A 15,466-nucleotide genomic window follows, 5' to 3' on the forward strand; every position below is an offset into this window, starting at 1 on the left:
TAAAACTGAGCTGGATGAATTCACCACTTCAGTCCAAGCCTGGATAACCTCTGGGGCAGCCAGCCTGAGCTCAGTCACAGCAGACCTGGTGCCCACCAGCTTTGGAAAGAGTTTTATCACCCAGCTCCTGCAGCTGTACCAGTGACCTTGGTTATAACAACTGCTTCCATAGCCCAGCCACAAAGCACCTCACTAACTCACAATCATATTCATGAATGCCAAGTGAATATCAACAAGATCAGCATTATTTACAGTCTGACTTTTACCAAGTGCTGCCCTGCATACATCACGGATATTGGTGGATGGCCTCTGGAATCAACCCGCTATCATCAGCACAGGAGATACCGTGAGGGGGCAAGGGAGATGGAGTGGCTACATTGCTCATCTTGAATCTAATTTTAATATTTATTATAGTAATAGCCAAGCCATGCAAGGTGAGCCTTTTAAAGGGTAAAAAGTGAAAATGAAGCAGCTGGCAGGTGTTGGCAAAGGAAGGATGAGATTACAGCGGTAAAATAACACGGTCATTCAGAGATTAATGAGAAGCACAGTGGAATAAAATTATAGAGTTGAAATATAACTAAAGCTAAGTAAATGTCTTTGATTCTCAGATGGATAAAATGAATCTTTAAAGAAGAATATGAAGAAAAGTTGGTAGCATGTTCTGGAAGTGCTGTTCCATGGATGTGGTGGAGAATAAGGACCAAAAACAGTGGAAGAAAAAGAGGAAAAGCTGTGCTGTTATTGTCAGGGCAGATGGATGGGAGACAAACAGATTGGATTGCTGGGGAGAGGGAGTTATGCAAAACATTGACAGGGAGGACTAGGTGGCTAAACTTCAAAGGAGGAATAGAGAACAGTCAGCAAAGGGTCTTGGAGACTGCAGTGATGTCATCATGCCACTGTCAGAGCATGAAATATGAAAGGGACAGCTGTATTTATAACTTCTTGATGGTGCAAACCAAGTACTCTGGACAGGAGGAAGAAAGCAATGATGAAAAAAGAAACCGAGAAGGCAAGTGAAAATATCTTCTCCTTTCAAGGAAGAAGGCAAAGAACTGTGGAGAGAGACAGATGGGGTGTGGAAGTTCCCCTGATGTGAAACCTTTCTTCACTTGTGAGGGTTGCAGTGATGCTCCAAAACACTGGTGCAGGATTTTTGCTCCAGCACAGTTGGTTTATCATCCAAGTTCAGGAACCAATGTTTAGTCCAAGGGTGAACATTGGAAAAGATGTGAAGTAATTTTTTTGGAGCCTTTTAGCCTCAGTGGGTTTGATGAGCAGCTGGGATGGCTGCTGGCAGCTGCTCTGCCACTGTGATGGTGTGCTGTGCTATGTCAGTCTCTGTTCTAAGTCACCTATGATTTTACTTTTCTCCCATTTTACTTTTGATCCTTCCTTAGTTTCTTTCTGGCTCAACCAATGTAGCGGTTTAAACTTTAGGGAAAAGGAGATGAAAGACTTGTTCTGAAACAAATCCCAAAAGGGACTTCTTTAGGTCCTACTTATCTGTAAAAACTTGGGTTTATCCATGGTCTCCAGAAACGTACAGTGTGTTGCTGGTTCTAAGAAATGAATTTGCTAAGCTTATTTGCTTAAAGGCAACCCCACTCAAGGTATTTTGTGCCTCACGGGGGACTCTTTTCTCTGACATTAAGTGTATTTTTCCATGAGCAGCAAGGCACGTTAAGGGCTTGTTTCATATGGATTTGTGCTGCAATACAGCATGTGTCCTATTTCCCCATCATCATCATCAAGACAATAACTCCAGCTTCTTCCCCCACAGTGCTCATCATCACTGGAATACCCTAAGGTCCTCTCTGCAGCCCCCAAACAATCAGAAGTGCTTATGGCACAGCAATACTGTTGTCTTTCCTTGTGGCAATGAATTGGGAGCCTGCTTTCTGTTGATGGGCACTAGGAATGAACAATGCAGCATTAAGCTGGCTTCACTTGTTCTTCAAGGATCCAGAAATGAATAGTAAGTAATGATCCTCTTCCAGTCTGAATGTGGAGCCTGTAAGCCCCATTCCTATTTGCTCCTTCAGAATATAGGAGATGTATTTGGCTCTTTTGTAAGTTAATCAGCTCCAGCTCCCAAGGAGCTTCTCCTCAAAAAGAATCAAATAACAGCAGTAGAAAGGAAAAAAAGCATGTGGATTAAAACTGGCGAGTACATGGCTAGATGCAGGTGAAGGTCATTGATGGGAAAAGTGAATTGTCATTGCAGAAAAACCAAAACCTTTGTTGTTCAATCACAAGGTGAAATTTGGACTGTAGGTACATTAGTTTATGCTGGACCATCCAGAAAATTGTGTTTATCCCTCCTGAGGTAGAGAGTACTGTGGCTTCATCTTCATTTAATCATGTCCAGAGTGGCTTCTTGTTGGGGCATACCCTGTGTGCTTGGTTGTGGAGGTCACACAGAACCAGGACACTGAACAAGGAAGGAAAAATCGATGCTTTGAAAGGCCAAACCGTGCACATGAAGCAACTGTGTGGCAACATCGGAGAGTGCAGCAGCTCTTCTCACACTTCATGTGTGTGTGTGACCATCAGCATCCCTCCCTGCTCTTCTCTAGTGTCACCCAAACCTTCCCCAGTCATCTTCCCCAAAGGAACTTGTTCATTTTCCTTTTTCAGCACTCAGATCTCTCTCTTTCTCTCTCTCTTTTTTTTTTTTTTTTTAATTTTTTTCCCCTATCAAACAAGCTGTAACTAGTCCTTGGGTTAGTTAATGCTTCTGACACTGGTTCTTTTTGTGTTTCCATTGCCCTTTGTCATTCAAAGCCCGAGGTACTTGACACAGCAGCAATGCAGAAGCCCCCGGGCTGTCCTGGCTGTTGTGCCCATGAGCGATTCCCATCCTCAGTGTCTGATAAGCCTTGGGGAAGAAATGGGAAGAGATAAGAATGCAGCACTCTGAATTCCTGAGGGGTGCTGGGAGACATCCATCCATCCCTGGAGGAGTTCACCTGCTCACCAGAGCCTTTCACATTCAGCATTTCATGCTGCCTTTGACTTTCCTTACAAGGCTGATAAAAATCTGACTCCCTGTTAGGGAGAAAGGTATCTTGCTTTGCTAAGTTGTTTGCAGAAATGTCCACTCAGATGGTTTTGTGTTCAGAGCCAGGAATTGCTTTTTGAGCTCTAAAACTGCTGTGTTGGATTTACTTGCTCTGTGGACAGCCCAGGTTCTTTGGTTTTGTGTCACATCCAAACAGTGGCATCATTTATTGATACTGTTAAGTGTGTTAGTGTCATCCAGCCTGCTGATGTGCCTGTAAATTCTCCAGTTTGGCATCAGCATGGCTTAACCTTCTCTTGGTGATCTTAAGCTTCACCAGGGGACCAGCTGTGCTCCACAAGTCAGAGCATTGTTCCTTCAGTCTTACTCTGCACCAGTAGCATGGACATCAGAACCTGTAATGAAAACAAATCTTTGCTATTATCTTCCCATCCTTTAGTACCAGTGTTTGTCCTGTGCCTTTAGCACACAGCCTGGTGTTGGCTCTGAGACTCAGGACCTCTCTTCTGCCTCCTGCTATTCTGCCTTGGCCACTGGTCTCTGTCACTCCCTTTCTGATTTTGAGCAGGACAGAGTTCTCTGTACAGCAGAGTCTTGGGAGGTTCTTGTTTCTTGTCCTGAACATGCTCTGAGGGAAAAATTCCTATTCCCAGTCTAGCTGGTGGTGATAGATCTTGTTGGATAGGGAAGTGCCAGGGAATTAATTGCTTCATGAAAGCCATTTTTCCCTGGCCTTCCCCAGCCAAGATCAATGTCATCACATGGTAGGAGATGGCCCACACTTAGACATCTCCCTTGTGTGTTCTTGTGCAGTCACAGCTTGACAGCAAAACTTCTTAGGTGTAACAGGCATTTTCAGTTCTGTTGTTAATTTATCATGGGTGATGGTGTGAGATAACTTCTTCCCTTGGTCCTCTGCACCTCAGATGTAAAATGTGATGGCCTCAGAACTGGAACCACCCTGTTCTAGTACTTTCTGTGCATCACTTGCAGGGGAAAGTTTTCATAACTGATATTGCCTCTTTCTTGGGCTCCCTTGGCTCAACAGCTTCCTCAAGGCAGGAAAAGAGTAGCTGAACCTTCTGGAGACACTCAGTTTATCTCCTCTTTGGTTGCTGAACTGTTTAGTGCAGAAACTTTTTACTTCTTGACAGAGATTGGAGTTTTCTTCCCATTCAGACAGGCAGGATGTCTGACCAACCTTCTCACCAGGAGTTTTCTGGAAGTTCCTGTATATTTCCAGATGTACAGTATTTTACAATTTCAGCCATATCTCAAGGAACTGAAATCTTTATTTTCAAGCTTTCCTCCATGCTGGAGCTGTAGTGCAAGTTTCAACACGATGGTTGAAAATGCATTGTCAGTGACTGATTACAGAGCTGTTTCCCTCTTGGAGTTTCTATCCTTGCTGCTTTCATGGGCTGTATATCACATTGAGTGCAACTGATTTGTTACTACACCCTTTGATTAATGGTTTCAGGGTAGTACCCTAAAGGTAAAATTAAATAAACTGTGAAATACAGGGTGTCTGTGGGGTTAGTGTGTCAGCAAAGCTGGGCAGGTGTGTTTAAAACTTGAGTCAAAATAACAATGCCAATGGAAAATTGCATCATCACTCTTAATTTATTGCATTTATGCAGATGTAATTAAGGGACAAGACAGTTTTTAAAACTGTTTCAGATTCTCTTCTTTCTATGAATTCAAGGTAAATAATCCTTTCTGTTCATCTAATGCTACATTAATTCTTGTTTTCACAAATTATATATGGCAATACATTTTCCTCAACATAGTGATGTTTCATGATCTTTTAGCAGAATTCTTTTCCCATTTTAATCCAGTTATCCGAGTCATTGATTTGTCATTATCGGTTTTCACTCAAATTGCAGCATCAGGAGTGGGGGATGGAGTTCCTGCTTCTCTGTCCAAAACCCTGCAGGTATTGAGAGCACGACTCATCCCTTGATGAAGAGAATCACTGAGTTTGAAGGAGGGGTTGAGCTAGCATTGAAAGACAAATAAATTTTATTTTAGTGCCATTAATATTCCCTGGATCTGTCTGGGCAGTGTATGTATCCTCCTGCTTATCCCCTTTGCCCCCAGGATTTTCTCTTCCTGTGGTACCATGTACCTTCAGGTGTTGTTTGGGATGTTTCTGACTGCTCTGGTTACACTGATACTCATATTCCTATTTCTTCCTTTCCCTAATCAAGCAACAAAACCACTGAAGCAGCCCTTGCTCCTACCTAAAAAATAAACCATATGCAGGCCCCTGCACCCAGCATGCATCTAGTTAACAATATGTGTCTTACTCATCCTCCAAGAACTGCATAATCCACCAGGCTTGGCAAGCCCAACCCCTTTTCCCTCCAATGTTTCACATCTTCACACCAATCTCTTTCTTTCCCTGGTCTCTTGGGATGGGGGAGATGGATGCTGGGCATCTGCTCCACTCACTCCTTCCTCGTCTTGTGGTGGGGAGAAAACAATCCAGGCAGATAAGGGCAGTGAGGAGCAGCTGGGCATAGGTGAAAGAAGGGCCATCAGTGCCTTCAGGTGGTGTTTCCTTCATGTGAAATTACTTTCACCTTCTCACAGGGAAGGAGAAACAACAATATGCCTCTTTGTTCCCTCCCTGTGCTTTGAGGTGTTAGAGAGGCAGGGCCACAGCACAAAACACTTGTGGCCTCTCCTGCTGATCCTGGGGATGGTGATGAAAACAGAGCAGCCCTGGCTCACAGAAGGGTGCTTTGGAGCTCCTGCAAGCAGGGAGAGGGAATATGACAGGACAGTTCAAAGTAACAGGTATGTGTGATTTCTCCTGCCAGTGCTGCCTTTCTCTCACACAGCCCAATTAACAGGGGTCACAGAGCACTGATTAGCTGCCTTGGCGTTTTGTGAACATAAAGCAGCAAAAAATCCAGGGTGAATGGGGGGAAAAAAGATCAAATAGACACTTATCTCAGCACTCCTGCCTGTCCCTGGCATTTGCCAGCCTAAGGAAAGAGCCTTTCCAGAGGAGACCAATGCAGGACAGTGCTGTATCTGTGCTGATATCTCTGCTGCTTTTCTGCCTTTTCTCAGCAAAATAACAAACAAGGCAGCCCCAGCAGCTGTGTGGTTCATAGGGTTGTTGCTAGATAAGAGGAGAAGAGTGGGCCACAGGCAGCTGGGGAAGATCAGAGCGTGCCCTTTTGCCACACTGCTCTGTGAGATGGCTTCAGTTCCTCCTCAGGAGGGGTGGACTCGCTGCCTCCTGTCCTTGGTGTGAGAGGAAAGGGCTGGGAGGCAGCACATACCAGCTCAGGGGAGGTAAAAGGGCATCTCCATCTAGTTTCAGATCTGCTGAGCATGGTCTAGTAATGCTAAGGAGCCCAGGCTGGAAACTTGTGGCTGGGGTGAGAAATCTGGACAAGCAGACCTGGAATGTTCCTGAAGGGTGAGCAGCTGTGGTCACCTCATGCCTTCCCCTCTCTTCCTTCATGCTCCCCTATTTTTGGGGGTAGCAAAGCTCCCACTTCAGCTGTCATAGCCAGGTTAAGTGGCTGCACTTGCTTCTGTCAAGCCAGCACATGCTCCTGTGGTGTGATCCCTTATTAGAGCAGACAGCCCCCATCAGCTCTGCATTCTGCCTGCCTCCCCAGAGACACTGCCTCGCTCCAGAGCTGTTCCTATTCTCCTTCTCTGTGGGATGCAGCATGTCTGCCAGCTCCCCTTCCAGCTCCCCCAGCTCTGGCTGCATGGAAGATGGAGGAAGACAAGGAGGAGGAGTGTTCTGACAGCCATGGGTTTTCATAGATGATTTTTCCCCCTCTCCTGAAGAAGAATGCTTTTGGAGTTCAGGTGGGAAGTCCACCATGTAAATCCAACCATAGAAATTAGATTTCTGTAACACGGTTGTACCACTCTTCTGCTGGTGAACCTTCTGTCCTAGCTTAGTGTTATCATGTTGGAGGAAAACTCCAGAACCCTGATGTCTTCTCTGAGCATGGCTTCAGCATATCCTCGAGGGTGGTCTCTGCTCTCTGCCACATTTGAGTTCTGGAAGTGAGTTATGGGCTGGACAAATGAGGAGCAGGGAACAGGAATTGCTGGGGTGCTGAAATCTGCTGCCTTTTACTTTTGTGGAAGACGTGGGTGTGTATTTCATGGATGTGGAAGCCTCCAATTGCTCGTGTTTCAGATTGCCAAATCCAGGAGTTAGGCCAGACTGTTTTAAGGAAGAGCTGCAGCCACTTAACATTTGCTAACTAGGTAATCTTTTGTCCTTCTGTTTTGAGACAAAACAGTGGTTCTGATGTAGAAAGGTTGCATTCCCATGTTCAGCAATGGTGAAGACAAATGTCTTTATGTGTAGAGCTCAGTGCCATCCACCTGCTTGACTCTTCAGATGTCTTTCTTTTCCCTTACCTGGTGGTCACACAGGTAAAACATAGAATTACTGAGGTTTGGGCAATGTCTGCATTCAAAAGTTAGTTCTAGCTTGGCATGGAGGACTGCAGGCAGACCTGTGCATGCCTTGTGCTCCAGCAATCTCTGCTGTCTTTACAATTCTGGGAGGAAAAACTTCGCTTTGGAGGTCTGATCCATGTAATTTGAATTTTTTTCCCCCCTACTTTGTGATTTCATTCAGGGTCCATCAATGTGCTGTACTCCTCTTGTTCACAGTCACTAGTAGGCCAGCAGGTTTTCTCCAGGCAGGATTCAAAACAAGCACTGAAAAGCAGGATGTGTCTGAGTATTTGTTTCCTTCATCACCAGAGCTCTGCCAGGGTTAGATCTTGCTGAGGTCTGTCACAAAGTGTGGTGTGGAGTTACTGCTCTTTCTAGACCATCCTTGGCTGGAATTTTTGAAGTCTGTGCCCATCAGTGGTGCAGCTAGTGGCACTGCTAAATGTGGCTGTTAAAGCCTCAGGTCATGATTGCTGGATCTCCAGCTTCTGGAGCTGAAAATGAGCACGTTTTGCTGTGCTGCAAGGAATTGTTCTGTGCAGAGACCCCTCAGGGTTTCATTTCCCTTGGGCTTCAGGCAGTTTGCTCACCCTGATGACAAGTTGGCCCATGGTCTGAGCAATGTGTGCTCCCTGTTGGACTCCTGAGCCAGCTGCACACACAGGGCTTGGAAGGATTCCTCTCCAACCTCCCTCTTCTCCCCCTGAGGGATGGGCTTGTAGCTCTTTGCCCCTGCATCATACTTGACTTAGTTTCTCAGTAGGGTAAATTGAAGGTGAAGTACAAGCTGGTCCATAAAGCTTCCTCCCCCACCTCAGATAAGAAAGCTCATTAATACAGTAAAAAAAAAAAAAAGGTCTCCATTGTTACATGAGAGCTCAAGGTCAGGCTGGTAGTAGTAACTCATATTGCTTCTAAGGTCAGCCTCAGCTTTCTCTTTCTGACAAGCCACGATAGATTGATCATGGGGGCCCTTACATTATTTTTTTTTTCCTTCTGAAATAGGCTTTGCTTCTCCTGACCCTCTTAATGATGTTTGACTGAGGTCATCCCAGCAAACCCTGAATCCTTCCCATTACCTTCCAGAGGGGCTTGCCTTTGTGCCAAAGCATTGTATGCTTGTTAAGAATTAAGCTTTCCTGATCTCTGCTGTAGCAAAGGAACTGTCTTCATTGGAGAGGCGAGAAATATCTTGAATGCCATCTGTCAGTTAATGCTCTCATTAACACCTGAGTGACTCCCAACACCAAGCTGGTGCCTTTTTGCCAATTCAGAACTTAAAAAGTGCCAGCCCATAAGGTGAAATATCTTCAGTCCATAAAATTAATTCCATTATAAAACGTCTGTTCTGGTAAGACCTAGATTTTTGTTGTTGTCTCTTTTAACTAGAGAGATCACAGAGGCAAAGCCAGTTCTCTTGTGTGCTGTGAATTAGATGCCCAAGAAGTCTTTCTTCATTTAGTACTGAGAACTCCTAAAAGCAACACTTGTGCTGGTGACTGAATGTATCCAAGTCTTTTCCAGCTTTTAAAGCCTTTACTGGACAAAAGTATCACCTCTATTATTTCCCTTACTGGCTAACTCTGTAATAGGAACTTCAAGAATAATTACATTTACCTTTAAATGGTCTTTGGTAGAAAGGCTGAGCTCTCCCAATCTAGTTTTCCACGTTCCTTCCACATGCAACTCTTGGACGAGAGTTGGAAGAGGTTTGTTGTTGTTCCTGCTCTCTGTCATCCCCTGGTTTTGTCAGGGTTCTTGGTGTTAATCTCAAGAACAATATACTGTGTGGGATTAGATGCAGGTCAGACTTGCCTTTTCCCCAGCAGTTTTAGCTCAAGAGCATGCCAGTATTTACTCTTCCATTGCATTTTGTAAATTAAATGAAACGAGAGACTTAAAACACTGTCAACATGATAGATATTCTGGCTAGTGGGTCCAGGCAATTATTTGGCATCTAAACTTTCAGAAGCCTCAATTTGTGTGTGCCAGCAGTATCCAAACATCGTTGGTAAATTTTTGTCTCTGATATTTCAACTCCTTACCCTAATCTTTCCTTTAATCCAATATTTGCTCCCATAGGATCCACAGGGGTGGATTTTAGGGGGTTTTTTTTTGAGAGGTATATGTTGGGGGGAGGGCTTGTAAAAAAATTGGCAGCAGTAGACCAGTTAGGGCAATGTGCTGTGACAGTAATTCCACACTTGGGCCATGGCATGCTGCCTGCAGGAAGCACAGATTGACACGGGGACTCTCTCACTGAATTAGTGTTTGGTTTAGCTTTTGTTTGTTTGGCTTGATTTTGTTTACAGTTTTCCAGCCAAGATTTGATTTACTTTGGAGTCTTTAAAACTAAAAGCACAAGTCACTCCACTTCCTTTGGGCATAAGGATAAAAAAAAAAATAAATAAAAAATAAATAAAGCATGTGTGCCTGTACACATAATTCAACCCCAGTTTTCTCAGAAGGAATTTCACATTGAGTTTGCTCCTGCTCCCTGTGGGGCTGGGATCTCTAGGGTGAAGCTGTTCCTTTACCAAGAGTGCAAACCAAAAGCTCCAACCCAATTTTTCCATCTATCCTGTCAGCTCTCAGAGGATTCTCCAAAGGAGCCCCTCTAGGAAGCTGTGCACGGTGACCAAAGCCGCTTCTTTCTGACAGCAGAGCATGACCCCACGCCTTCAAAGGGATGGGAAGGGTGCCTCTCCTTTGAGCAGGGGAAAACACTGGGATGGCCAGGCTGGGGGAGGAGTCCTCAGCTCCCCTCTGGAGGAGCTCAGAGAAAGCTCAGGCTCCCTCTTTGGGAGGCAGCCGGGCAGCAGATGGCCAGGCTGCAGCACAGAGCTGTCAGGGGTGCATCATTTCTCTGCCTGCTCTGGGCTCTGATACCCACGGTGGAGAGGAGCCCCTCCCTCAACTTGCTCCATCTTCTTTATGCCCTGATTTTTTTGCAGCTGCTGCTAAAAGATCACAGGCAACTCGAGCTGCGGCCTCAGTGGTACCTCTTGTGGATTGTCTGAGGCTGTTGCTCCCCTTTGACACAGATGTGCTGGGTTGTGTCCTTCCCTGTGCCCCAGATTTCCCTTTGTATATGCAACATACCATTAAAACTTTTCAACCACAGTTGCAATTCAGCTTTGACCTCCTTTCTAATCTTTGCAAAAATAAAAAGATAGGGACCTCTGACAACAGCCCTGTGGTTTCAGGGTGTAGACAGGGATAAGACTAAGAGTTGCACTGGGCTCTTGAAAAATCATCTGCATCCATGTGGGATGTACCACATAGATGTGTATGTACCATTTCACCACTATCCCACTGCAGCTATCCAAATTGCTATGCACATTGAGGGGCAACTGCAAAGGAAGGGATGTTTTGACAGGTGAGGGAAAGTTTATCTCAGTTTTATGAAATATTAATGGTGCTAGTCACGTTGGCATGGGAGAAATTTTAGATTTGCAGAGTTCTCCGAGGTACCTTTTCTGATCTGTTATAGCTGATTTCTTTTCCTTGGTTACTGAGTTAGTTACTAGTTGGTTACTAGTACTTTTCCTTGGTTAGTGAGCTGTGTGGAAGCTGCCTGTGCTGTACACCAGGAGGTGGTTGAGATGTGGTGAGAGTCGTGGCCCGTGGTCTCACACACTTTCCTCATGAATTGTTTCTAAGGCTTCCAGTTTACTTTTGGAAGAGGGTTGGTTTCCCTTTGGATACGTGCCCTGAGACAGAATGTGCCCATGGACCAGTTCAACCTCCTTGGGAATGCTCCAGTTTGTAGAGAAAAGGACATGAGTGACCTAACACTGCCTCCACATGCTGAGTGTTTTTACACCTCTGAGTGATGCTGAGAACCTCTGGAGAAGAGACACATCTGTCTCCTGAGCTCGGTGATTTCCTTCCTGCCTTCTTCCCACTTAACAAATGAGTTTTTGGAGGTTCTCAGCTGCGGCAGAGACTCTGTAGGACTTTCAAGTGTATTGCTGTCCTACTACTGAGCTTGAAAAAGGGTATTTAACAGACTGTATCCAAGTAATTCCATTCCTGGATCCAGTCTCTCTGATTCTTGGGTTTGAATTTTACAGGTAATACTAAGCAGTTATTCTTGGGCATTTCTGCTTTGCACAGGGAAGAACCCCAAGGGCAGGGTTGTCATAGATTGCTGTCCCCCTTCAGATTTTCTTCTCCAAACCAAGAGAGCTGTTTCAGAACCTTTTTCAAAGGGAAATATAAGAGATGGGCTAAGTGGAACTAACTGTAGGTGTGGCAGACAGGGTGAAGACGAGCACCCAACATTTGTCTGGAGAAAAGAAGTCGGTTCCCATTAGGAGGGAAAATATAAATTGGGTGAGATTGAGAGTGATTGGGAATGCCTTGAGACATCTGTTTCCCATCTCTGGTTCTCATTTCTATCCTTATTCAAAGCGACAAATGCACAGTAGCTGTCTTTGAAAATTGATGGGGGTAGGAACTCAAAAGTACTCTTTAAGAACAGAGCTTGTAATGCACTGAACACCGGGTGGATGGCGGAAATTTCTAGTGTTAGCCACTTATGTGAAAGTCAAACTAAACCCAAATTGGTTAAATCAACAGAGCCAATCCCTAGGGGGAAGGAGAGTTACACAGGCAAAGATTTCAAATGATCTTCTGGAATTAAGCAGCTTCCTGGATCAGTTTTCTTTGAGAGCAGCCAAAATGATAGAGCAAGATAAGTGAACTCATGCAAGTGGTAAAAGTATCTCTCTGATCCGTGCCTTACCCGTTTTTTTTAGGTAGGAAAAAAAAATAGGAGTAGATAAAACCCTTCTACTTTTGTGGTTTCTTTCTGGCAATCCTTTTCATCCGCTAGTTATTCAGGATCCTTGGGAAACTGCTTTTTCAGTCCATTTTATTGGAAATAGCCAGAACCTCTGCATCAGATTTAATGAAATAATCTTCTGCCTTGAGCTCTGGCAGAGTTGAAGATCTGAATTTTTGGGGCTGAAACTTGAATGTTGTCTGAGAGCTTACAATTGCTTGTCTTCTGCTTCTGGACTAAGCATCCAAATAGAGGTGATGCTTTACTGCTTTCAGGAAAAGATGTTCTCATCACTATTTCTGTTCTGGAAGACAATCAAAACTGCCTTGCTTGCTTGCTTTTTTCTCTTTTTGTTTTAATTTAATGACTTCTGTAAATATCTGACATTTAAGATGTGTGATCAAATACCACTCTTAAAAAGTATGTGAGAGTGGTATTTGATCACGTATCTTAAATGTCAGATATTTATTATTGCCCTCTTTTCCCAAATCAAAGTCCTTGCTAGAAGTTAGGTTTTGAGGTGTTTGAGAAAGACAATGGAGGAAATGCACATCTATTTCAGGTAGGTGTACTGTGTCTCACTTTAAAAAGGGATGTTTGCTGTAGTTTTCACCCTAAAATTACTAACTACTTGATGCAGTTCTGAGGCATTTCATAAAATGTCAGTCTTCCCTTTCTGAGTGAACTTTGTCAGCATAGGGGGCTGTTTCAAGTTCTATTTGTCTGATTGCTGATATTAGTGAAACAGCAATACTTGGGAACACTGATGCTTTGCTTGTGTCATGCAGGTGGAGCAAACTCCAGGTTGCAGAGGGCACTAGGTCCAGGTACACTCAAGCATCTGCTGTTAAATACAACCAGAGGGCTGGCAGCAGTGGTGCAGTGAGAGGAGATATCTCTGGGAGGTCAGCTGGCATTTGACGTCAGAGAGAAGCAGGCTGGTGAGGAGCGATCTGCAGGGTGATCTGCACTTCTCTCTACCCAAGGAGGAAGGGAAATGCTGCCAGGTGGACATGGCTTGAGGCATCTGTTCCTTCGTTCTCGCAGTCACTGTCCAGTCATGGTCCTTGCAAAGAAGTCTGGTCTTTACCAAATGTGTGAGGACCCCTGTCTAATAGCTAACTTATTGTTGACTTTTAATGGTCTTTCTTCAGCTGGATCACACTCCTCCACCTCTTTGTTAAAATATAATAGCTTTTGTAGAAGTTAGCAATTTCTCAGGGAAATGCAATTCTGTAGTGCTGGCGCCGTTCCATTAATCATATAGAGTAATCTGCTTGTGCCAAAAACCTATCAAGTGGAGCTGCCTTTTTGAGAGCTGGTGGGAATGTGTACCCAGTGGTGTTCTTGCTGGCATATGGACTTCCCGTGTGTGCAAGAATGGCTGGGGCATGGGGGGGTCCCCTTTTGCTGTGCTCAGGGTACACAACTCGAGCAGGCTGAGCGAGCCTGGTAACTCTCAGGACTCAAAGTCATATGGACAGATCTCCTGAAAGTTTTATATTTAGGGGCATGGCCCCTTTTCATTCCTTCCCCTGGAATTTTGAGCAGAATAAAGGCTTAAGTCTCACTGAGATAAAGACAGGAGTTCTTTTAGCCTTAAGCTCCATCAGTGGTCTTACACATGTCAGATGGAGACATTCACTCTCAGTGCTGGATGAGGGTGAGAAATATCTCCTTCCTTGGGTTTTATGATGAACTGCTGGCAGTGAAAGTAGGACTCAGCTAGGAAATGAGGAAGATCATTTTAATAATAATGTCAATGAAGAGGGGGGAGTCCTCTGTACTGACTCTTTTTTGGGAGGTGCACTCTTGTTGTGTGGCAGTGTCCAAGCCACATGTATGAGGTGGGCTGTGCTGATGGAGGAACAGGCAGAAAGTGGCAGCACCTGTTGGGAGGATGGAGGAGGAGGAGACCAGGGACCACGACAGGAATATGAGAAACATGCGGCAGCAAAGTGGGGAGGAAGTGATCAGCCATGCAAAATCACAGGTCACTAAACCAGGGCATGGAAAACTTATAAAGAAGTAGAGAGGAGCAGGGCTTGGCAATGACAGATGTGAGGGGCAAAGGGAAATCCGAAGAAAATGGTCTCCACGTCAAATGGGAAGAGTTGGAAGGTGACCAGACTGATAAATTTTGTTGCATCCCATTTTAGTGAAGGGTGGCTGTTGGTGCTAGCACAAGGCAGTGCCCATTGGGATAGAAAGAGGATAAATTGCTACCACACTTGCCTCATTCTGCTTAGAAAGAAATAACAGTCTGTGTATAAAAAGCTGTCTGTATAACATGACATCTCGTGGTGTTGCAATGAGATTGCTGCATTTTGGGAATGTGAATGATGGGCTGCACCCAACCATGGCTGCCAGTTTTCCTTCAGGTGCTCTCCATTGTGTTTGTTGCATTTCCTTGGCGCACCAGGCATTTCTGGACACTGGAAACTACAAGTGAGTGTGACTTTTTCTTTCCTTGCTTAGATCCCAGACGTTCCACAGCTACCTGGAGGACATCATCAACTACCGGTGGGAGCTGGAGGAAGGGAAGCCCAACCCTCTGAGGGAGTGCACTTTCCAGGAGCTGCCCCTGCGCACGCGGGTGGAGATTCTGCACCGCCTCTGCGACTACCGCCTCGACGCCGACGATGTCTTCGACCTCCTCAAGGTGCTTTGGGCAGCGGGGATGAGGGAAACTCTGTGGCCACAGGAGATCAGAATCTTCCTGGGACGAGAAAAGGTCACAGTGTGTCAGCAGCTCCCTTTGCCCTCCTCTGCCCTGGGCCCTTTTCCTGTGTGGATGTATTTGTAATGTGGGTGTCGCTAAGGAAATTGGCTTCATCGGCTGCTCTTTCTGCAGAGAGGGAATTTGGAGATGCTCTAATGGGAATGGCAGGGCTGTGAGAGCTGAGGCTGCTGCCTTGCTGAGGGATGCTGTGAGATGAAAGGATGGGGATGAAGTATACTGGGGGAGGGTAGAGGAGGGGAGGGGGGGCAGGGAGCTTCTCAGGGCTGTGCGTGACTGTCGCCAGCACTAATTAGACCTTCCCTGTCAGGAGCACCAGAGATGAAATGTTAAAAACGAGAGAGGCCATTCAAATTAGAGATGCCAATCTAAATCCCTCCCTGGACAGAGAGCGAACAGTCGCCTTCCCCCTGGAGTAACATTTTCCCAGCTCGGCCTGGAGGAGCAGCTGTACTGCTGC

The 15,466-nt window shown here is 45.3% G+C and overlaps 1 protein-coding gene across 1 annotated transcript in view; it reads left to right on the forward strand.

Moving 5' to 3' along the window:
* Positions 1–15,466, forward strand: part of CECR2 (CECR2 histone acetyl-lysine reader) — a gene marked incomplete at its 5' end in the record, with an annotated part of 91,337 nt that overhangs the window by 53,553 nt on the left and 22,318 nt on the right. The window contains one exon of the mRNA XM_083858955.1: positions 14,745–14,928. Within this exon, the coding sequence (XP_083715081.1) occupies positions 14,745–14,928 (184 nt within the window). The remainder of the gene's footprint in view (positions 1–14,744; positions 14,929–15,466) is intronic.

This window comes from Zosterops lateralis, assembly GCF_965231275.1.
Source record: "Zosterops lateralis genome assembly, chromosome: 4".
NCBI classification, from domain to species: Eukaryota; Metazoa; Chordata; class Aves; order Passeriformes; family Zosteropidae; genus Zosterops; species Zosterops lateralis.